Here is a 24,088-nt window from a genome sequence, read left to right as displayed (position 1 = left end):
TCGCTATCACAAGATAACAATCTTTGTTATATCAAGATAACCAAATAAATTGTTATCAAGAGAAAACAACCTTTGTTATATTGGGATAACGAAATAAATTAGTTTGTTATAACAAAAAAAACAACCTTTTTTAATTTTGAGATAACGAGATAATAAGTCCTTATCACAAGATAACAATCTTTGTTATATCAAGATAACGAAATAAATCAAATTGTTAGAAAACAATCTAGTTTATTTATTTCGTTATCTCGATATAAAAAGGTTGTTTTCTCGTAATAACGAATTAATTTATTTCATTATCTCGATATAACAAAGATTGTTATCTTGTGATAAGAACTTATTATTTTGTTATCTCGATATAACAAAGATTGCTTTCTCGTGATAACAAATGAATTTATTTCGTTATCTCGATATAACAAAGATTGCTTTCTCGTGATAACAATTTAATTTATTTCGTTATCTTGACATAACAAAGATTGTTATCTCGAGATAATGAAATAAATTAATTTGTTATCACGAGATAACAATCTTTGTTATATCGAGATAATGAAATAAATTAATTCGTTATCATGAGAAAACAACATTTTTATATCGAGATAACAAAATAAATGAATTCATTATCACGAGAAAACAACCTTTTTATATCGAGATAACGACATAAATAAATAAATTTGTTCGAATAAGTCGTTATCACGAGATAACAGTGTTTATTAAAAAAAAGAAAAAGAAAAAAACCATGGCCGCTCTCGGCTTCCGTCGATTTTAGTACTTTTAATATATCAGTACTTTTTTTGTACTTTGTATATTTTATTCTCACCTAATCACGTTGTATTATCTTTTTCTATTTAAAGATTCTGTCCTAGAAGGAACAACTGTAAAGAACATAGTTTCTCCCACACTGGATGATGAAGTAATTAATTCTGTACTGAATTGTTTTTCTTGTTTAGGGTCAGGCTTTAGAGGACGTGTTGTTAAGCTCCCTCAAAACTTAGTATCAAATTATATTTATCTTGGTATGGCAGTTTTATTATGACTATGTGCATTTTAAGTGTTATATGAAGTTGTTTTTCTAAGATGTTCTGTACAAATCATAATAAACATGCAACTGGAGAGAGTTGTACTGTGTTTGAAATTAGGAGGAAGTAACAATGAACTAGTAATAATAATCTGATAGAACCAAACACTGACCAAAAAAATGAAAGATGAAGAGACATGATGTATTGAAACTACTTTATTTTTTGTGTACACAGTAAAAACAGTACTAACAGTCAACATTTCAAAACAGGCTGACAGTTAGCAGAACATGTGGTTATAGCAGTAACTTCAGTACAATCGGTAATCAAAAGTATGGCACAAACAAGACCAGTGCACAGTCCATGTGGTGCAGTCTGTGTTTTGGTTTTACTGTTGTAACAAAATAATTTATCCTTGTTAACCACAACACTAATAATGTGTAATATTGTGCTTTTTATGCATTGAAATAATGATGACACTTATGCACTATGAATTTCTTCCATCTCCATTCATTATCTTGTCGTAATTGAATCATAGTATACATCAACCACAAATAGTAAAACCAAAAAAAAATCAAACATGTTACAGCTTCTCCGCTATTGCTGATTAATCAAGTGCATGTAATGACGAGATGGTGAGAAGCAACTCCTTCTTCCTTGAAATGTTTGAACTAATAACAAGAGCAGTGATAAAAGCTGGGCTCATCGTGGTTCAAATAAAGTCATTGTATGACATTTAATGGCACCAGAATCGAGTGAGAAAGCTGTTAAAGCTAAAAAAAAAAGTCTGCCACTGAAGCAGAGCTCTTAAAAAGCGCAGTCTGACCCTGCAAGCTGTATAGAAACTATAGAAAGAGTTTCATGCTTAGTTTTGTTTCAGCCCAGTAGCCAGGATAGAATGTTAGCAGTTTATGTTTCTGTGTTACAGGCTTTTCACAAAATGTGTAATATCACGTTCACATTTTGTCACGTGCTTGTTTGATTGGCTGTCACATTGTGAGGCGGAGGGGATGGAGGTTGGCAAGCCACTGACTACAGTTCGAGTCTGCGTTTCAACATTGCAACTGGATATTTCTCAAGGAGACCTCAGGACAATCTCCAGCCGTATTTTGGTGATTTTCAGATATTTTTGTGAGTAGATCCCGACCAATGTAATGATTGACTGAAATTATCGGCCAATCTCCGGCTATCATTCATTTGGGAAAAAATGGGGTAGGAACTGGAAGAAACGCACTTAAACATATGTAACATTTATTCTGGCGATCAGGTCGTTTGTTTTGCATCTGAAAGTAAGTGGTTGGTACGACATATCGTGATTTCACAAAATATGTAAAAACTATACAAAAGCAAAACAAATCTAGTAAAATTAAATCTTTTAAAGGCATAACTACAACGTTTCTTCATATTGAACCCTCGTGAGTCTTGAGCTGCAATGGCTAGACACCAGACATGAATCTCTAAAGTGTTTCTGTAAGGTGTCATATTCAGCACCAACAAAGCCATGGCATTCAGCAACAGCATCAAAAAAGCATATTTTGAAATAACACTATTAATCACATTTTCATATGGCCATGTTAGATAGTATAAGCAGTTACACAGGGCAAAAATACTGTCAATACATATATTCAGTAGTGTATCAATCATCGTCTCAGCCATTAAATCCTATTGTGTTCAGGGCTTCAGATGGCTGATGAAAGTGTTGCTCATTATGGCACTAGAAGACATTCACATTTACAAAAAAATGATTAGGCCTTCTTATTTTACAAAAATTAAAGTATCCAAAACAAAAAGCCTTCCGTCTGATATTCGCTCCCATCATACACTGAGAGGAATGTGAGCAGTTCAACACATCTTACACTGCGTATATACAAAAACATGCCGTACTCCGAAGCAGGCACGGTGATAATGACGGCCCCAGGAATCTCTCTACAGAGCACACATGGAAAGAAATAATGAGCTGTGAAAATGTTTTGTAACATTTAGTTTAGGATGAAATGAAACAATAATACTGAATTGATTGAAATATTCTCACAATGAGAAGACATGCTGTAATCTCAGCTTCTGTCTCCTACGTTTATAATGTTTGATAGTATCTAAGCAGAGGCACCCTGAGCGTGACATGATACCTAAAAAACTCACAGTTTGTGGACTTCACTACCCTGGTCCCATCACCCTCTATGCCCTATTACACAGTACTCAGTTGCTAAAATCTAAAGATCTAATCCAGGCAAACAGAGAAAGAGGTGAGGCCACAGCACTTCAAATCTAAGGCTTAAAAGCTGTGTTTCCTTTGTTTTGGACCATAAAGAATGTGCGCTCTCCATCACTTTTCAGTAGAGAACCACAGATTGTTTTTACATTTTACATTATCAGCAACTGATTTAAGAGAACAGCAAAGAGTAGCCCTTGGCACACACAGTTTTCTACAGAATTTAAAATTTGTTTCTGGAAATACAGCATGCTAGACCTTGAATTTAGGTAGTCTTCATCATTAAAATTAAGTACATACTTATGTACTTATGTTTGGGACTAAAAAAAACAAAAAAACACTGTACATAGCCCTCCACTTCCCCTCCACCCGCCTGAGTTTATTAATTCCAGCCCAGTAACCAGAATAAAATGTTGGCATTGTACATTTCTGTGAACCACGGATACATTATATCAACATTTCCACATGATGTGTAATACCGAGTTCAGACTTTAAAGCAACAATATGAGACTCTTTTTACCTTAAGGTAACAGAATCTAAGTCATTTTGATGGCATAGTGTCTGGTAATAGGTTGAATAGTGTCTCTGTCTTTGCCACTCTGATCCCCTGAGACATTCTTCAGCTGTATTCGTGGCTACAAATAAAAAAAATAAAAATAATCCCCTTAACCTGTGTCCTTTCCTTGGCAGCAGAATTACACAAACATTTCTAAACTGATTTCCAAGAAACTTGGATGAAGGCTGAGTGTCAATCCAACAGACCCCATATATTCTAGGCACAGATTCCAGATAAATGGATGGATTGAAGACTTCTTTCCTCACTCTTTTACATTACGAGATATAGCATTTATTGACAAGACAGCTTGAGAGATGAGAGTAGATGGGTCAAGAGATGACATGCAGCTGAATGTTTTATTTGGTATTGGATTAAGCTTATTTGAATTAATGCGGACAGTTGGGCCTTGGTAGCTGTATGCGTTTTAAGGACTGTCATTCTAGTTATTATGTTTTTGGCTCTTTCAGAGCTTTATTTGACAGGACAGGCTTAGCGACAGTAAGGAAATTAGGGTGAGAAATATTTAGCCTTAATACACGGGGTCCTCGCTCTACCAAATAAGTTATCAAAGCACCTGAAAACTAGGTATTTTTAACTAGATGTCTGCATAATTTCCAACTGTGTTTGTAGTGACAGAAGCAGGTGAGACAAAACATGAGGTTTTTCTAACTCTAAAAAAGTGTTTTTTTGAGCCCAAATGTAACCAGACCATAAATACAGCACTGAACACATAGAAACATAAAGTTGAAGTATAAAAAGTGTAAAGTTTCAATCAGTGCTTTGCATAAAACGCATATTGCCAAATTTTTTTCTGCTGACCGGGCTGTTCAAAGTAAAGCCAATATGGACAATTTTCTATGGTGGATTTTTTTTCTCCCCAAAAGAACCCAAATCCCTACTTTTAAATCTGAGGGTTGTTGATGCACAAAGCCCTCGTCTAACTATTCCTGCCCTCCTCAATCTTGTGGGTCAGCTTTAGGTGTCAAACCAATATAGGTTCCATTCTGAGGATCCTCCTTTTCCTTGGCACTGACTGGAGAGTAAGAAGTGTCGTCTTCATTGGACGTCTGTAGTGGATAGAAAACAGTATTCAACACTGATCTCAACTTACTTTACCTTTGTATGGCTATACCTCTGAACATAAAGGGTTGATGTACTATTACATGCCATCTTACACTGCTAGTGACATTTTCACTGTTCTGGACATTTAGTATTACTACGTTACGTTAATGTGTTAAAGCCAGACAGTAAGTTGACTGTCTTTCAGGAGGAGTAAGAGTCATTTGACGTCACAGAAAATGACATTAAAGATGCACAGGGACAATAAAAACTCAATACAGCAAAACAGATGCTTGAACAAAACAAAGACAACACAGAAAATTAAACAAAACATGCAAGGTAACCATAAAAACTTACAGCATAGAGAGGCTTGGTAAACGCAATGCGCTTAACTTCATTCTGCACAAAGACATACAGTGATAAATACATGCACAATGCCATTAGTGTGTGGTTAAACAATTAAATTAATTACACAAAAATTAACACAACGCAGGCAAATGGTGAACTGTTAGGAAAAAAAAAAGGGTGTAGGAAGTGATGTCATACCTTCTTTTTGCGGTCCCGGATCAGCAGGACGATGAGGACTGCGAGCATAATGGCACCCAGTCCCACGATAATGAGCGGGAAGTTGGACACGAGAGCGGCAATCAGCAGCAGCTTCTGTAGTCTCGCCACAGACACATCATCGATCACCACACTCTGTGTATTAAAAGACAAAAGATACATTACAGAGAGTGAATTTTGTTTCACAATCACGGATCAAATGATATATTTGATATGAATGTTCAAAATGTAATAAAACCAGTAAAGAAATGTAACTAAGAAATTAGTTTTTAAATGAGGTTTTTGTGACATTCTCTAGCTTCCAAAGAGTGTTTTTCTTTTCACATCCATACAAACAAAAACATTTCTTTTTTTTTAAATCGTTCTGTTTCACTGCTTCATTGACGCTGCGGCCGATCATTCTTTAGTCACTCATACAAACATGAACCGACAAATCCTGCATCTGAATTAAGGAAATTAGTGCTGTAACGTGCAGCGCCGCAGGTTCTTACAGAGGGAGTTTCCATTTCCATAAAAACATAACAGAACCTGGATGGAGTAGCTCTTTAAATAAATTATTCTTTTACCCGGTAAAAATGCTGAATATGAAATATATCATTTTTTTGAATGAAAAACATGAATGATTTTGTTCAGAAAATATAACAACTTCACTATGATCCACTAACTGAGTTACAGCAGTTACAGAATACAAGTGAGTGTTTCAGCACGTATTTGATGTTTCTTACCTCATTGAGGAACATAACGGGAAACACTGTCTCATTTAAGTCTCTAGTTTTCCTGTTTTGGACACAATGAACAGAGTGTGAAGCAATGGACACAGATTTATCAGTGTTATAGATTAATACTGTTGCGCTTGTGTTTGGCTGTAGATACTCACGGGAATCCACTGACTCTGCTGAGCAGGACGTTCACCTGCGCTCTCTTGTTTGCACGCACAATCACGCCAGTGGTCTAATCACAGAAAATAAAATATAGTGTTAATAATGCATAAGCATTGCATCATTAAAACAGCCCACAAAATGAAATATATGACACTTTTTTATCAGTACAATAGGGATGTTGATGACTTCACTGCAGGTGATTATTGTATGTACTACTACTTATACGCCACTAGGGGGTGAAGCAGTACTTTTTAATGCAGCATCTCATTCAACTTTCACCACAGTTCAATGAGATGAGTTGTTCCAACATATTTCAAAGGTGGATTGTAATGTGCCATGTGATCAACAATGTCACAGCATCAACTTAAGTGATAACTGCAACATAAAAAGTGTGTTTGAGGCTGTGGCCTGGTGGCATACCGGGTTCAGGTCGAGGAATGTTTGGTGGTGCTCCCTCTGAGGGGACATTCCCCCGATGGCAGATGCATATCTATCTTCTGCCAGGTGAAAATGAGGGAAGGAGGCGACAATTGGAGCACCTATGTGAGGAAAAGAGAGAGAGGATTCAGAAAAGCTACAATAGGAGAAGTGACAGCTGAGTGAGGCATGGTGACTATGTCCACTGTATAAATACAAGAGTCACAACAAGTTCCCCTTTCTTCATTCTGTTATAAGGAGCAGATGTCAACTGTGTTGTCTCTGACAGCATTGTCTGTCTCTATTTATGGCTTAATGAAAGAGATCCAGGAGACATTAGAGCTGCCACATGCCTCCATAACAAGGTATGACTCTAAATTTGGATAACTCATACACCGAGTATATTATGTCAACAGAGATCTCATCACATAGCACAGAGGCAGTGTTAGGATGACCTTGACAGTAAATGAGTTGTAAACTTTCAATGTCAAGTCTTTCTAATTAATATGCTTATTTTTGTCAGATCAGAGGATCAGTTCTGTAAAGTGAACCCTGCTGACAGAGTGACAATCCCACATTTATGGACATTGTTGGGATCCACAGATGAAGTCGGTCATTTTCTGGTATTTCAAAATGGATTCAATCTGAACTCAGTCCCCCAGAATTCCCAAGACCTGTACACTGAGGTGCAAAGACTGACCAGAGACTCAGCTTGGAGCCACTCAAGGTCAGAGTGACAGACGCCCCACTGACCAGGTTATCAAAATTCCAGCTCCCCTATCATTTTAAAGCATTATCGCCCGCCCAATAAAGTAATACAGCAAAGATAGCAGAGGGTGCAATAACATTTGCACTTCATTAGCGATGGCCTTCAAATGGAATACAAAATAACTGTTATTGGTATTGGCCTGAAATTGATATTTCTACAGGTAGTTTTCTTAATTTGGCCACTGAATACGTACATTATGAAAAGCATTGTATGTCTGTGGTGTACACATTTAGCATGTTATTTTTAAAGTGCACTTTAATATCAACTACTTAAAAAAATCGATACATGTTTCAATATCAATATCTACACGAAGCATGTGTGTTGATTTGAAAAATATCGGCATTATGGATTTCGTTAAAAATCTAATATCCTGCATTCCTAGAAAAAGATTCTTTCATCCAAATGCCACATTTCCTGCTGTTTGATGTGTGATATAATCAGAACATCGCAAACAGCAAAACATTCAGAGTCCTCAAGAGACGTGGACGAGATATAATCTGACCTCTGCAAGGACACGCAGCATGTTATTCAGGGTCAGTCTTCCAAAAGAAATAAACAATAGGTACATAAATGGACCACAGCCCTGTGTGTAAAACAAATTAAGGGCTGTATTAGATATGTAGATAAAGAATCTTGTTACTCCAGCTCAGTTCCTTCCTCATATTGTGAACAGGAGACATTGCGTTATTACAATATGGACTTGGCCACGACTAGGAACATTGCAGTCCACCTGTGCAAAGTCATTCTTGATGTCTGTTGATCAATTATTATTATTATAAACATAGTCCAGCTCGATGTGATCAGTGTGTGCCTAAGCAGCAATGTGGAGTGTCTGACAGTGGCCCAGTTAGAGGTGCTGATGAAGTGGGGCAGAGGTGACAGTTTTCCTGCTCTTGTGTTTGGCAACAGACGTCTGACAAAAACACTGGACACGCAGTCACCTGAGAGGCTGTTCCTGTGACAACTAACAAGGTCACTGCAGTGCAAACACAGATATGTTGTGGTGTACTTACAAGCTCCATTAATCGCTGTGTTCACTCCCCAACACCTGAGCTAAACTCAACCCTCTCCACGCTCTTTTAAATTCTCCTCACCTGAGTAGAATGAAAAGTCTGTTGCCGGCCTCAAAATGCTTTGATTTGTTTATGAAATATTACCATGCAAACATTGCATAACATTCATCTCAGTGCACTATGGAAACTTTTATGCAAACACTTCTCTTCTCTGTCAACATTACAGTGTTCTGAAATGTGTAAAAAATGTTAAAATACCGGTTGCTCTTTACAGGGAATAATAATTGTAAAGAGAGCAAGGATATTGGCCAGTTAAAACAGGCACTAAGGTAATGTCTGGTCATATTCAAGGCCAGAATCAGGTGACAGGGCTTACTGCCCCCTCCGCTACTGGGCGAGTCATGGTCAGATGGCGCCTGCGTTGGGGAGAGGGCTGGAGAGCTGTGTCACATGGGTCATTTAGAGGGTATTAGAGCTGGTGATAGAGAGAAGGAGTAGAAAGAGGACTAAACTGATGTAAGTATAAAAAACATTAACAGGGCTAGGCAGGAAGCAGAGAGAAGAGAGCAAGAAAAATCTAAGAATTTTAAGTAGCTTTTAAATAATGGGTTTTCTGGACAGAGTGTAAGCACAAAGGACGCACAGCTAATCAAAAATCTGTGAAATATATATGTATGAAAATGTAGAGCTGCATGTGAAAGAGCAAGGTGTGGGTGAGAAAATATTTTGACTGACATTTACCTTTCCGACAGGGACTGACTTTAAGAAGGCCAGTTCCCAGGCACTCTTGTGGGCTCACGCAGAAACCCTCATTGGCTGGGTTCTCCTTTTTGCTTGCCAAAACCGAGCGTGGTGGTGTGAAGCGGTACGCTGGGATTCCTTTCACCTCCACATCTTTCTCAAACTCCATGTAGATTGACCTGGAGAGAAAAGCAAGAGCCTTACAAAATTAAATCAGAACTGTGTTCCTACCGATTATATCTGTTTTGTCTTCATCTTTGTTTACCACTGTACAATCCTTTTATTGCTTAACATTTTAATATAACCATTTTGTTTGTAGTTAAGCCAATTACATTTTCAGAGCAGAGACAAACCATCTTCTCTTTTTAATCTTCCTAATGAAACAACAAAATGGCCATCAAAGGCACAAGAGGTGAAATTACAGTGACGGGCTCATGATCTAGTGTAGATTTTGAAGTTTGAATTTCAAGAGAAAAGCTGGAGGCTGAAGTGCTGAAATGCTGTTGGGAGAACATCTTAGTAGTTTGGTGTTGACGCACCTTGTGTACTGGGAATGGAGAAATCAAAAAGCCTTAACTATATTTGAATGTCTGGTGTGTTTTTACAGCTTCTAAACCATCCTTATTCTATGTATCTGCAGTTGTGAACTGTTTAGGGAATCCCGACGATTCTCAGTGAGAACAAAGGAGTCTATACAGTGTGTGCCAAGTGGCTGGGAGGTTGTAGCTCTTCCCTACGCAGCCCACCAATCGTGCAACAATACTGTACAGACCTTTCCCTTGACCTTTGTGAGAGAAGCAAACTAAAAAGCCTTATGTGTTTCTTCACTAGAACAAGACACTGAAAGACTCGGCCTTGTACTGCTGGCCATGAGAGACTGTTACGGTGTGAATTAATTTCAGATAAGCTACGCAATGATACAGCTCTTTTGGATCTAAATCCTTTCATTGTGTACTGGCCAAAACTTGAAACACCTGATGAGATGACATAAGACATTTTAACTCCACTTTATCTCCATAGCACTGTATCATTCTTCTATAGAGGAAAAAAACTTTTCTAGACTTTTGTAATCGTTCTAGGCTGAACAAAGCCCAGGATGAAGTGACGGTATCTTTGAATAAAAAAAATAAAAATCTGCATTTTACAAATTTTACTTAATGGTACTAGTTGACAAACAGTTTTTTCCTGAGTGCTCGCATTTTTTTTCAATCGCTCCTCGCTCAGGCTGTACAGTGGTTTGCATTTTCTCCCCATGCTTATATGGGTACACCATAAAAACTTAGGTTGCTATCCTCGTCAGTGACCTTGGCTGAGATCGGATGGGGTTAAATGCAGAGTACCAGTTTCCCCATGTTGTACATTATATGATATGTGACATAAATAAAGATTCTTCCACCTCCTCTTCAATGAGTAAATAGCATTGACTGCTGCTTAGAGAAAAAGTTCTCTCCACCTTATTGTGTAGCACAGGAGTCATCAATGTCACCCTTTTAAAGGCAACCAATCACACATTCAATTGGATGGGACTTGTTATCCATCACTCTGGTAACAATGAAACTAGAGGAGAAGCTTGTTCTGGCTGTGCTTTTTAATTTCATCCAAAAGAAACTGTTATAGCAGAGACATAGAAGCCCATTTGTGGGAGCAGACAATCCGTACGCTGAATGTTGCTGAAGAGTGTGCCTTTATCATCTTTGCAATACAAGCTTGTTGTTGACTGAGTGGTCAATCCTCTGTTATAGCAGCTAATGTCAATCAAGACCAACATGCATCATTTTAATCTCATTTCAACCCAGTGCTTCCAAGCGTTTATTGTGTTGCCATGGCAAAACAGCCTTTGAATCTCTGTCTTTTTGTTTTGGCCATCTTTTTGTGTGATCATATGGTAAACTGTTGGTTGTTTATGGCAAAGTCTATTTAAATCAAGTCTTTTAAATGACGGATCATTGCTAGAGGAGATATCAACATACAGCAAAAGTCAAGCTGGTATTTGAACAATGGCACCTGTCCGCAATTCGTCAAATTCTGAGGGTTTTTTGTGGCTCAGCTGTCAGTTACTTGACCAATGGGTCAGGACCCCTTCGGGTCACAGATGGGAATTCTAGCACTTTTTTTGTACGCCAGTTCACTCCCAGATGTCACTGAACTGAACACAAAGTGGTCTTGCACTACTCTTACAGGGGCTGAACAAACTTGAGCCACACTGTCTGTGTGAAAGGTTAACACATAAGCCTTAATGGAACATTTCCTCTTCGAACTATGGTAAAAAGTACAGGAAACAGGGAGGGAGTCTTCCCTTTACTCACAATAACACGGACAGCCATGATGAAGCCACCAGGCAATGAATAAGTAGGTGAAAGTGTAAACATTTGGCAGTCCAATCAGAGTCAAAGGTTCAACCGCACCATACGACTCCAGCAGATTCTTTCCACGCTCAACAAAAAGGGGAAGAGGTCTGGTTGTACTTTTTAAGGTCAGGGGTGTTTTCTAAATAAGATGCTTGGATCATCAGCCAGGACAAGGACAGAGTTCAGTCAGTGAAGTCAGCAGACTTAGCAATTGCAAAATTAAACCCCAAGGAACCATCCATCAGTTAGTCACTGTGTGGGAGAGTACTTCTCTTTAACATGCTTCAGGCTTCCAAAGAAGATGTCCTGTTTCTGAAAACCAGACATGATAGTCTTGAACATGTGTGGCAGACACTTCCAAGAGCTACGTAAGACTGGCCAGATGTGTTAAACTCATTTCCCGTAGAAATCATAATGAAACTATGTTCTTTCCAACTGGTCAAGATCAGTAACAACAACTTTTCTTTCCCACTGCTATGAGTATGTTCTCAGCACAGATCAAAACACTGCTCTATGTGTTTATCCCTTTTTTTCTTCTCTTTTTCTTTTTCTCCCACGGTTGTCATCCCCCTTCCTCGCTCACCCACCATTCAGCTGCATTACACTACTCTACCACCAAGTCTTTCCATAAAGTGTTTCCTGAAAACTGACATGTGTGTGTTGTTTGACAAGCCTGCACAGCATAGGCTGTAAAAGCTTGGTGAGAAAACAGGAGTCACCTGCGGTGCTGTTTGTAAGTGATCAGGATGTTATGATCACGATCCATCTTATTCAAGGCCTGTGAACATTATTTCCAGACCAGATACGAAAGCCTAGGCTAGCCCAGGCTAGGTCATGAACCAGAAATAGACACTGCTTCATAACATAACATAATCACACCATCCTAAGGTAAAATATCATATGGGGCACTAGGTAATAGGACAACATAGGGGAAGATGAAAATCCCTGTCAGGGATGACACACTTTGTACTTGAATAAGTGTGCTCATATTCAACTGACAACATGACATTAGTTTGTTGCCGTGCCAGTGGCTCTGTATGCTGCTAGTATGCTTCAGAACTGCTTGTTGGATGGTCAATTAACAACTTCTTTGAAGTGAACATCCAACTCTAGGTCAAACACAACTGTTTCTGTAACTTCTTACACTTTTTACTGTTCCCATTAATGGTGGTTTGTGAGCAGGATTACAAAAAAACTTCTGAACAGATTTGAAACTTGGATGGACGATGGGTTTCCCAGAATAAACCCCATTGACTTTTGGTGCAAATCCACTAATCTTTTCTTTTTTTTTTAACATTCTACTTTGATTTCTCAAATTTCATGGCAAATCCATTCCAGTAGCTGCTGAAATGTGTCAGTCTGGACCAAAGCATTTGACTGAGCAACTGACCAACAATGCCATACATGGAACCACGCTGCTAGCATGGCTACAAACTGATTAATATCACCATGATGTAACACTTATTGAAATATTTTCACACACTCATGAAATAATATAAAAGCTATGTGGATAATAGTGAAGATTAACATATCTTAAAGTGATTCCTCATGGGAGTAGTAAGCGGCAGAGAGTCCCCATGGTGCTCAACTGTACCTGCAGAGGTCTGGGGTGAAGATATAAATGCGTTCATCCTTGGTCAGCAGAGGATGGAAAGCACTGCCATCTGATCCATTGATGCTGTTGCTTTGGTCTGAGGTCCAGAAGGTCAGCTTGCTGTAAAACAACATATTCCCACAAACATCGCAATGAAAAGTCTTCTCAAACTTGCATCAAGACAACATCCATGCAGTTCAAACAAAGGATAAGGTTCATACAGAAGATATCTCTTTGGACACTGATAAAAGGTTGCTTACAAATCCATGCTGTCAAGCAACACACAAATGAAAATATATATTGGTTCCTTTTGGCTGGCTGTGCTGTTTTCAAGAAATGTGTTTTCAATGGCAACATTGTTATCATCTCCATCTTAATGACAACAAATTACAATGAAACTTTTTGATGATCAAACATGTTTTTATCTTAAGGTCACAGTTAAAACGAGTGGTTTCCCAAGAGTAAGAGGGATAATTAGAGACTTCAGGGGAAGTCAGAGAACAGAATGGGATAAGAAAGGTCACTTAAAAGCCATTATTAAGCCATTCAGAGTATCAGGATGTCCTGCCCTGAGGAGCCCTGTTCTGAGGGCAACAACTTAGAACATTATTATTGCCCAAAAAGCAGTAGATTTGAGAAACTTTAAATCCAACAGTTACCCAATTAAGTTTGATTACAGTGTATGAAGACAGAGAGGGAGTGTGTGTTGGTGTAAGAGTGCAACAGTGCTACCTTTGGCCTTTCCATGTTTCAACTCGGCCATAATCCAAGTAGTTCTGCTGCCCAGTGTGGTAGACAAATTCCCCGTCGTTACTGCCATTTTTCTAAAAAGACCCAAAGATTTAGACACGTTAAAATGTGCTCATGTTTCTAGATACAGAAAACACCTGTTGCAGTGAGTTTCAGACCGTCAGGATTTCAAAGTTCCAAGAACAACATTCAACTGAACTTCATGCTGTACGTGCCTTGTACATGAGGCCAAAGACCGTCTCCACCTCAGGATTTGAGGAAGAGACACGGAGCAACAGGGGATCTTCGTAGCCCCACAGCAGTTCATCCACAGTGCGAGTCGTGAAAAGACCAATCTTGGCACTGTTCATCCACATGGACAACAAACTGGCCTTCCAGAAACTGTCTTTCAGCTTGTTCATTACAGCCTGGAGACGGGAAGTACAGCAGAGCGGAGAAAGGATGGAAAGGAATTCATGGGTGAGGCAGAAGGTGGTGGTGGGATTGAGGAAACAATATATTAAAATGCAGAAGGAAGTTACCAAACACACACTCCGCTTTCTCCGGTTTGGATTTCCACTTTGCGCTACTTATCTAAGACCCTTATTTCATGACTCACCCAAGCTGGGATGTTGACAGTGGTGATGTTATCGACATCTGGGTCACCCACAGACTTCTCTCTCAGGAACACAAAGCTCTTGGTGTTGTATGCAGACACCTTCAAGCCATCTGCAACCATGCTGACGTTGTCCTTATATCTGTACTCCCTGAGCAAAGAATGTAATGTTTTTTTTCAGCTTTCTAAAATATTCCTGTTACTTAAGAGCAACATGAAAAAGTGTAAATGAGTGTAATTTCATCACAGAACTATTTCCTGTTAACACAACATCTGTCTGAGGTGAGGTAACCCAAACAGTTATAGGTTAGGTGGCAGAGGTAAATTATCTTGATATGCACTGTGGCTCCAGCAGTGAACCTTAATATTTATCTAAGGGTTTCAGTGGGTGCGTTAGAAGCGATTCCAAATCACTAATTGAATGTTAAGTTTCAGGATGTTAAGTTTCAGGACACACTTGACAGCCTAGACAGGATAGGAAAGGAGATACTGCACTTCACAGACAGCTAATAAAATAAACCCATCTGGGAATGTTTTAAGCCTAAGAGTGACCTAAAATGCCACATGAGAGGAGGCAGACAAGCAGAAGCTGATGTCCCTTGCTCAGTTTACATAGGTGCTGAGCAAATAACAGAGCATATTTCAACAGAACTGTAGGAAGAAGCCTAGTTTAAAAAAATCAATTATTACATAAGAAAAGGGTGGATTTTTCAAAACTATTCTGTATGTGTCACTGATGCAGAGGGAACTCAAGCAAATGAACGGACACAACACAGCCTGGTTTATATAGATATGATGAGGGTGCCGTCTGCAATGCTTAACAGCAATTACAATTAATTAATAGTAATATTTAATAACTCTGTAGAAGTTGATAATGAGGAATTCTAGATAAGCTCACATTGGTTTTTGAGATAACTCAAAAGTTTGCTTTTGTCGATTTTGTGTTTTAACCGTTTGTGAACTGTAAACTTGTTTGCCAGGCTTTGAGGGTGACTATTTTGTCATGTCAACACCATTTATATTAATTGGAACATTTGCAACATGGGGTGTTTATTATTAAATTGTTTACTAAAGCACAACATTTAAACTAGAATTTCTTTTTTAGATCCATAACCTTGTAAGTCTTGAGTCATTGAGTCATTATCTACTCGACCCCATTCCAGTGGAAAGTTATTATTGAGTTTTATAGTCCACAAAACATTTGTGGTGCTTTACAGAGAAACAGCTTATTGTTGCCTTCTTACCAAAACGAACAAGATGGGAACTGTTAAAAAACAGCCAAAAAATAAAAAAAAGACGTTATTTCCACACTCTGTGAATGATCACTTCAGAGGGGTTGTGCACCAACACTCTTTAGTTTATTAACTACAGATTTCAGATTAAAAAGAGTGTAAATCAATGTAAAATCAATATGGGATCCCAAGGCTTCAGGAGACTTGGATTACACTGGACAAGCTGTATGGAGCTGTTTTATGTTAATTCTTTCAGTTTTTATTTACGTTTTGAGAAGGAGCCCCCATCTACTTCAGTTGTTTAGGAAACTGTTGTGTGGTTTTGCTGGAGAGCTCTTGAAATGTTTTGTGGGAACTTAACCTCACTTTCCATCAGCATGAGAGTGAGAAAATAATGACTTTGTAATATTTTTTTCACTTTTGGTTGAACCTATCCTGTTGTACTGCTGTCAAAGTGCACCAGATTGATGCATTTAACTTTTAAATGAACAAAACGTCCTTCCTTCCTTCCATTGTGTCACAACACGTTTAATTTTTTTTCTCTGCATCAAATGTTTTCAAGGATTTACCTTTAGGCTTTTCTATTACTTTTAAACCAAAGCAGAGTACATCTTAATGAAGTTCAGTAACATCCAGCGGTTGATCTACATCAGACAACATCAGACATTTCACCATGTCAGATTTAGCAGTTTCCTGTGAGACAAACATGTGGCTTTCTTTGTAGCATCCTGTGCAGCTCTGTGTACTTTTCCATGCTCCTGCTTCGTACCTATATGTGTAGGGTCCAATCTGCTTGACCTCTGGCTTGGCCCCTGCAAGGAACTCATCCACGTTGGTAATATTGAAGAAGAAGAACTCCATGTAGACCGGAGGGGGAGGTCTCTTCCATGACTCAAACACACGACTGCCCTCGACCAAAACAATCTCCTGTTAAGACATAGAGTATATATCAGTTTAATTAAGCGTGTTTTATTCAGGCCGATGAATATTAGGGATGCATGATATGACATGACTTTGTTTGCACCAGTACAACCAATGTAAAACATGTTTGTCAAGTTAGTCAAGGATAAGTTTTTAACTTTGCAGGCGGCTTTCAGTTGATGATGCATTATTTGCAAAATGGTGCAAAAAAGTTGTGCAATAGTGAGCACATGTTTTGAATCTGGACTTTCCACAACCAGCTCCAAGTAAAAACAACCCGGAGAACAAAAACAACCTCGGGGGGTCGTGGAGGGGAGCTGCCATCTGAGTGTCAGACAAGAGCATTGGCTGCACACATGAATGGTATTAGGGGGAGACCCTTCCACAGTTTCATTGTCAGTGGTTGCCCATGACAACGGGCACTCGAGGAGAGCCGCTGACATGTCATGTGATGCAGAGGGCTGGATGCCCGCTGGTTGCACAGGACTGCGACCTTAATGATCTGAGCCACATTCCACTGGCCTGAGCCTTATGAGGCCCTGGAAGTGCCGTGCAGGGACAAACCTGTATTACTATGTTTCATTACACAGTGTGCTAGAAAATTGTCACAGCAGATGTCATCGCATCTGGACCAGGATAACCTGGTTCCCTGCAGGACTCGCTTGAGGAATTGGAAAACACGAGGGGTGAGAGAGGAAAGACGGGGGCGAGGAGGGGATTAGTGTTTCTTTTGACAACACATCAAGAGGAAATCTCACTTTGGCCTAATTGTGTCAGATTTGTGTTAAAGTTAAAAGCACTGCTTCAGTAAGAAATAAGCCCAACAGAGCTGAGCACACCAACAGGTCCCATTATTTCAGGGGAGTTCAGACCCCCCCTCTTCCTTTGGGGTCCCTTCTACTTCTTCAGAGACAAAAGTTTAGCTGAGTAGCCAAGGACAATAAAGCTGTCACCTTAGATTGAGGAAGGCCAGGCATGGTCTTTCTATGTTGTCCTTTTATGCGTCAAACAATCAATATAGTAACCCTCTCAGCATGCTACATGAAAAACCGCGTGGAAAACAGGAACCTAGAAACCCTCTTATCTCAGCACTCACCACCGCTACTCTTACACCACTCCCTATCTGAAAACACATGTAGCAGGTGAATACACAAATACACATCGTACTAGTGCTTTGATGTGGAGGCAGGCAAATACATAGATGTGAATAACACTGAGCACAGCAACAAGCTATTCATTAAATCCTCCAGTCGCGATGCACAAGCTTTGCATACTCTAAATGGGCTTGCCTCAGTAGTGTCCAAACACCAAACAAAGCTCTACCAGCTCAACTGTAGTCCAGCCCTGCTGTTACTGAACCCATCAAAGTCATATTAAGGTCGAGTCCCTGCAGTGGCTTGAGTGGCAGATCCAGAGTTCGGATTCACACAATCAAAGGCAGTTTGATAACCTCAAAGATCTTTAAAAGCATGAATTACATTAATCAAAAGGTAATTATCCAAGGACAGTGCTCCTCTATGGATGAAATGACAATACCGAAATATCTATGATAGGCCAATACACAGACCAGAGCTGCTCAATTATGGCAAAAATCACAATGTTTGGGCCATGATTATTTGAACATTTCAGTCTCTGAGATTTGGAAACATTTTGCATTTATTGAAGTCCTTGTAATGGATATCCTTGAACTTCAAACATAATTCCACTGAGAACAAAAAAGTCTGATAAAAATAATACTAATAATAATATAATGAATATGACATATTTCACATATGGTGTGTATCTAAATGTTATTTTATTCAATATATAAACTGCGAGAAATGGTTTCTGAAATATGACTCTCTCGACCTTATTGGCTGGCCAAAGCATTGGTGACATAGTAATGTGCATTTCAGTCCAAGTGGCAGCTGGTTTGACCAGGTTTTCACACGGCAGTTCACTTGATCTTAGTGAGCTAATGTTAAGTTTAAGTTTGAGTTTGAGTAGTGTTTTGCAAAACAAAATTATGCACATTATTATCTTGTTTTCATAATTACTTGGAGACAAAATAGTAATGGATGAATCATAATGACTTTGACTTTTCCTATAGCCTCAAAATAAGTTTGAGATTTTTCAATTTTGGAAAAACTATAAAACTATAGAGTGGATCGTGGTAAAACTTGGTACACATAATCCATGTTACCCATCGATTAAGAAATGTCATGGTGAGAAATGATTCTTAGTGACTGGCTATGACCTTTTCTTGATTATATTCATGTCAAATCTTTCCTTAAATAATGTATGTGAAAAGGACAGAACCTACATTTCAATTCAAACTACATTTTTTTTTCCACCGCTGGTAAAGTTCTGGGAATAAATTGTAGCCAAATAATCCATATTGTGTTATATAGTAAATATAGAATAAAAACCTGTTTTGTTAAAAATGGTTGTGTCAAGAAAGACACTCTGAAGGAACACCCCCAGACAGACTGGGCTGCTAGCCAACAATTTCAAATCTTGTCTAAAATAACCAAATTCTCCATCAGGGAAAAGTCATTCTTCACCATCGCCTCATCAGCACATCACTGCATACTGACCCCTCCTGACTCACATGGAAGCTGAGGGGTGCCAAACCAGCCAGTTTCCCAATAAACCTAACAGTGTGAAAGAGGCTTAGCACACAAAGAGAGAGTCTACTGCTGGGAGGGTATCCATGGAATGAGATCCTTCATGCCGGTGCAACTGGGGTGAGGGAGTAACTTGATACGGCAGTGATAACTCATACTGCCAGGCTAGTAGTGAACTGTGTGTCTGCATGTGAGAAGCATGTGTGTCACACCCACACATACATTTTACTGGGTGTGATCCTTAACATACATATACAGTGGGGTCCAAAAGTCTGAGACCAATAGTTAAGACACTTTCAGACACTAGTTTGCATTTGTTTCAGATGTAATAGTCTTATTTTGAAGTACAAATGACTATATCAGTTCAACAATTTGAGTGAAAAGGTTGTGTGTTTTTTTAAAATATATGTACAATTCAGAGTACATGACAGCATGGACTTGAAACTGGCATGGACTCCACAAGTTTGAGCAAAACCTGATGTCTCCTAAAGACTGCCATAAATCTCAAACTTGGATTTTTACCCTGGTATTTGTTTGGCCTTGTTTGCCCTCCCGAGAAGGGGTTTAAAAATGTTACTTTTCCTCTGAGACCACTTCAAGACAGCCTTCATTTGACATTAATTTTCCTATTCCTTTTCTAGAAATTACAACTTTGCTACTTTGCCAAGTCAATGCTTGCGCAGTATATCCCTTTTTCTGCATGTAGGAATGTCCTATATCATCCAGTAGGCCTGTGAACGAATAATAAAATGATATAAATCACTTTACCATATGTTTGGTTTACCATGGCTTTGCAATGTCAAACGCTGTCCGTCTGGGTAAAGCCAGCATTTATTATGTAAAAAATCATAAACCTACAAACCTAAACCCTACACACAAGCTTAACCTACCTAACCTAACCTACTCTTGACTTACAATGATACCAAACTACGAAAGAAAAGCCTCAATTTCAGCTGTAACCTCTTTTCTACAACAGCATTTCAAAAATACAATCTAGGACACCAACACCACCAGGTCATGCCCCTTGTCGTGTTTCCTCTTTAACACCTGCTGAGAGTCTTTCTCAATTAAACCACACAGTTCAGGAGTAAAAAAACGCCAGACTACCCCACTAACCCAGTATCACTTCACCCTCCCCCACTTCTATCGTAATTTCATGCCCTGGTTACACCCCCACACACTTGTTTTGCACTATAGAGACAACAATTCGCCCTTGTGTTTTCAAAACAATTATCTTCATCAACTGTTACATACAGAGCTTTTAAATTGACCAAAACACTTGTAGAGCCTCTCCAGACTGTCTTAAGGCTAAACACTAAATGACAAGCCTAAAAGTTAATACTGATGTGAATACTGTTGTTAAATATAGTGACCAGTCAGTCTGTATGATTTTCATATATCTATATCAGTTACTCCAGCAACAGTCAAGTGAATTTCTATTGTATTCTCAAATTATCTGAGACCTTAAAGTGTTCAAAAGGTGCAACTGCATTAAATCATCCACTGATTTGGAAATATGAACACATTTGTTATCAAAATAAACTAAAAACATTGTCCCTACACAATCTTTTGCAGATGATTTACTTGGTATTATGAAGAGTAGTAGAATCTTAAATAAACGTCAAAGAAAATTTGATAACGTGTAACGGTATATAGCAATTTTTGACATTAGGCCTAATTACCAACCCTAGAAAGCATTGAAAAGATGTACCCTGACCTCCAAAGTGAATATTATACCTTCGCTGAAAAAGCTATCTGATATGGAAAAGCAGGTTTGATATGAAAATAAGGATGAAGATGAGCCATACGATAACACTGAATGTTGGCCAACAGCACCTTCATGCCTGCATTGTTATCAGGGCAAAGTGAACCTTCTGGGAAGGCTTTGAACATCGCAAACGCAGTCGAAAATATCGTCATCATCATCACCAGCCGTTTCTCAGACTTAACCGAACAGACTACACCCTCAGAAAATGGGTGAATAGTACAAGGTTACAATATAGACAACACATAAACCTAATAAAGCAACGCTGTAACTGAATAAAAAGCAAATTAAGAAACACACTCACATCATTTCCATGACAAACTTTAGCAAATAACTCATCTGATCCAGATCACTTCAGACTCACAGATGTTCTGATTTTGAGCTATTTTCTTACATTTTATAGACCAATGATCAATTGAGAGAATGAAAATAATCAATAGTTGCAGTTTTCAATAATTTCATCATCCAAGCAGATGCTTAAAGTCACATCAACAAGTTGTTTTCATCTCACATTTATTTTGTACTCTGTTCTTTAGAGTCAGCTCATGCTGCTCAACTCTAATTATGTACTGGATGTTGAGACTGTCTCTGAGGATGGCTTTGTTTTCAAAGCAGTGTGTAATGTGTGATCACCATTTCAACTGCATCTTTGCCAACTGATATTTCAGAGGCATGGAGAAAGTTTGGAAGTTCAAGCTTCTATGTGCTGATTTGCTCTCAGCTTTACAGACCCAACCCTTGGTTATTCTTGGCTGGGGAATTTTCCACGTCCTGTTATGATGACAATTGTTGGTGGCAGAAACACACATTATTGGGCATTTAGGACAAATTCCTTCAGATCTGATCAAGTATCTCAGTACAGTGCATGCTAATGGAGGAGAACTGCAGCTGAAACCGACTTTGAAATCTAATTGTGGGAAAGGGAGAGCTCTGATTGCACAGTATACAGGCTAGTTAACTCATAATAACACATTCTCCATCACCTCAAGGAGTCTGAGCTGCTTATTAGAGCCACTCCTTTTAGGAGTCAACACACAGCCCATCATGGTCGTGTTTCAAAAAGGCAGTCAATGAACTCACTGATAAAGGGAAACCATGGCATTTAAGGATACATGATAATAGACAAACAGCAGAAGATAAAACAAAGTGATGTCTCCACAGAATCAGAATCAGAATCGCTTTCATAGACAAATACGGGTACAAAAAGAAAGAATCTTACTTCGGTTCACAGTTCTCTCAGTGATAAACATAATAAAGACTAAGAATTTTGATCAGGACAGGACTGTGATGTACAATATAAAGTGAAAAGTAAGTCATTGTGTGTACACTATATTCAAAAACACCATGGCACCATGAAAGTACACTACATAAGTCTGTGTACAAGTCAACTGTTGCGTAAACAGTATGAGTGGCGCAAAGAAGCAATAAAGGTAGTGCAAAATATGGAGAACAAACACTTAAAAATATGTACATAGTGTGGATGGATAATGTACATGATATGCATGCGTACATGTCTATATACATGATATATAACCAGCAGATTTGTATTGACAAATAATGTACACCGAGCACGGTATATAAGTGACAGTGCATGATGTGTACATGTTAAAAACTGTAAAAATAGAATCTGTTGGGAGTAAGTGGGTGATTAAAGGTGCACTATGTAGTTTTGGACAAGAAATGCAAATTCAGAATTTATCAAAATGTTTACAAGATCTAAAACAACCTCATGAGTATGTATTTCCATTCAGTCATGAAAACAAGAAAGAGTTTGTTTGATTAGGTATATAAAAAAAAAATCTGTCTCTTTCTCTTCCGATTAAAATGTATTCCCCAAAACTACACAGTGCACCATTAAGTGTTGTGAGTCATTCAACTGTTCACCAGAGTGTCTGGTTTACTGAAGGTTTGCTTATTCTTCCTGGATCATGGAAGAATAAGCACATTTAGTGCAAAGTACTCAGTGTGATCTCATTAATCTGTAATGACTGAGTGAGTTTGGAGAAAAATACAATGAATCCCATCATTCTTAAAAGTGCACCATGTGGAAGACACTTTAATCAGACGATGTTTAAACAAACTACCTACATAAACTCTCTTCACTTTCATGACTGAATGACCTGAATAAAAAAAACTTACTTTGAAGGACAACACAGTTTCATACTGTTTTACTTTGTTTACATGTGGCGGACCCTGCCACCTCTCTCTAGCTCCAAACGGTGCCCTGGGGCCCTCAATTCCCTCTGAGAAAAGGTTGTTTACTCAATTATGGAAAAGAGTGAGTTTGTATTATTATTGTCTCATTACGACTGAAACATATACAAATTGCAATTGTGAATTGCTTCTCCAAAACTACATACTGCCCCTTTAATACAAACTGAACACAGCATTGCATTCAAATGAAAAAATAGAAAAGCATGAAATTAGACGTCAAACTGCAATGAATTATGACGTGATTTGTAAAGTTTTTAGAGATTATCATCATATTTATTTTGTTTGTTTACCTTTTTGAGGCGGTTGTGCATTATATTGCGGAAAACTTGAGACACAAAGAGACCAAACCCGGCGACCAGCAGGACGCCAGCGATGACCCCCACCGCGGGGATGGCGCAGGATCTTCGCGTCATGTCTGCAGGTGCTAGCAGCCAACACAGAAACCCGCGCTTGAAGCTCGTGAAGATGAGTAGAGATTTCCGGAGCTAGCTTCTCTCTTGCTGTGAAATAAGAGCTCCAACTCCCAGCTGCAACTTGTTGAGAAAGTTGAGGGGGAAGTTTGTTTTTTTTTCCGGTTCTCTCTCCGGTTGAAGATGTGAAGTTTGTGTCCAGGTCACAGAGAGCCGTTTGGCACTCTGCTCTCTCGTGAGTGAAGCGGTTGAGTTTGACAGCCACGAGTCTCCTTGAATGACTCCGCGGCGCTGACCTAAAGGAGCATACAGCACAAAACGGCCGGCGGAGGAGTTTTTGTAGCGGGCTGACAGAGCTCGCCCGCTCTACGCGCGAGGCGAGCGCTGATTGGTCGAGACGGTTTGTGCCCCCTCGGGCGATGAGTGCGCGT

At 38.9% G+C, this 24,088-nt stretch overlaps 1 protein-coding gene across 2 annotated transcripts; it reads right to left on the bottom strand.

Moving 5' to 3' along the window:
* Positions 1–1,218: 1,218 nt before the first annotated feature.
* LOC119029729 (lysosome membrane protein 2-like) lies at positions 1,219–24,088 on the bottom strand. Of its 2 annotated transcripts, XM_037116791.1 has the most exons (13): positions 23,538–24,082; positions 16,511–16,668; positions 14,513–14,660; positions 14,130–14,321; positions 13,897–13,988; positions 13,165–13,284; positions 9,223–9,401; positions 6,703–6,821; positions 6,279–6,352; positions 6,127–6,178; positions 5,384–5,536; positions 5,195–5,236; positions 1,219–4,845 (listed from the first exon to the last, which is right to left on the bottom strand). In XM_037116791.1, the coding sequence occupies exons 1-13, from the start codon at positions 23,658–23,660 to the stop codon at positions 4,735–4,737; spliced, it is 1,563 nt and encodes a 520-aa protein (XP_036972686.1). In that variant the 5' UTR covers positions 23,661–24,082; the 3' UTR covers positions 1,219–4,734. The 2 variants fall into 2 exon arrangements, with proteins under 2 accessions (XP_036972686.1, XP_036972687.1); XM_037116792.1 differs by lacking the exon at positions 5,195–5,236 and having other exon boundaries at positions 23,538–24,088.

The sequence above is a fragment of the Acanthopagrus latus genome, chromosome 12 (genome assembly GCF_904848185.1).
Source record: "Acanthopagrus latus isolate v.2019 chromosome 12, fAcaLat1.1, whole genome shotgun sequence".
Classification (NCBI taxonomy): domain Eukaryota; kingdom Metazoa; phylum Chordata; class Actinopteri; order Spariformes; family Sparidae; genus Acanthopagrus; species Acanthopagrus latus.
The sequence above is the reverse complement of the archived record's forward strand: the minus strand, read 5'-3'. Positions and strand labels throughout refer to the sequence as shown.

Coding starts and splice junctions, on each gene's coding strand:
- LOC119029729 (XM_037116791.1), bottom strand. CDS start 23,660: ATGACGCGAAGATCCTGCGCCATCCCCGCGGTGGGGGTCATCGCTGGC. Junction 14,322..14,512: donor CTGTCAACATCCCAGCTTGG/GTGAGTCATGAA, acceptor TCCCGTCTCCAG/GCTGTAATGAACAAGCTGAA. Junction 9,402..13,164: donor TTCACCCCAGACCTCTGCAG/GTACAGTTGAGC, acceptor TTTTCTCTCCAG/GTCAATCTACATGGAGTTTG.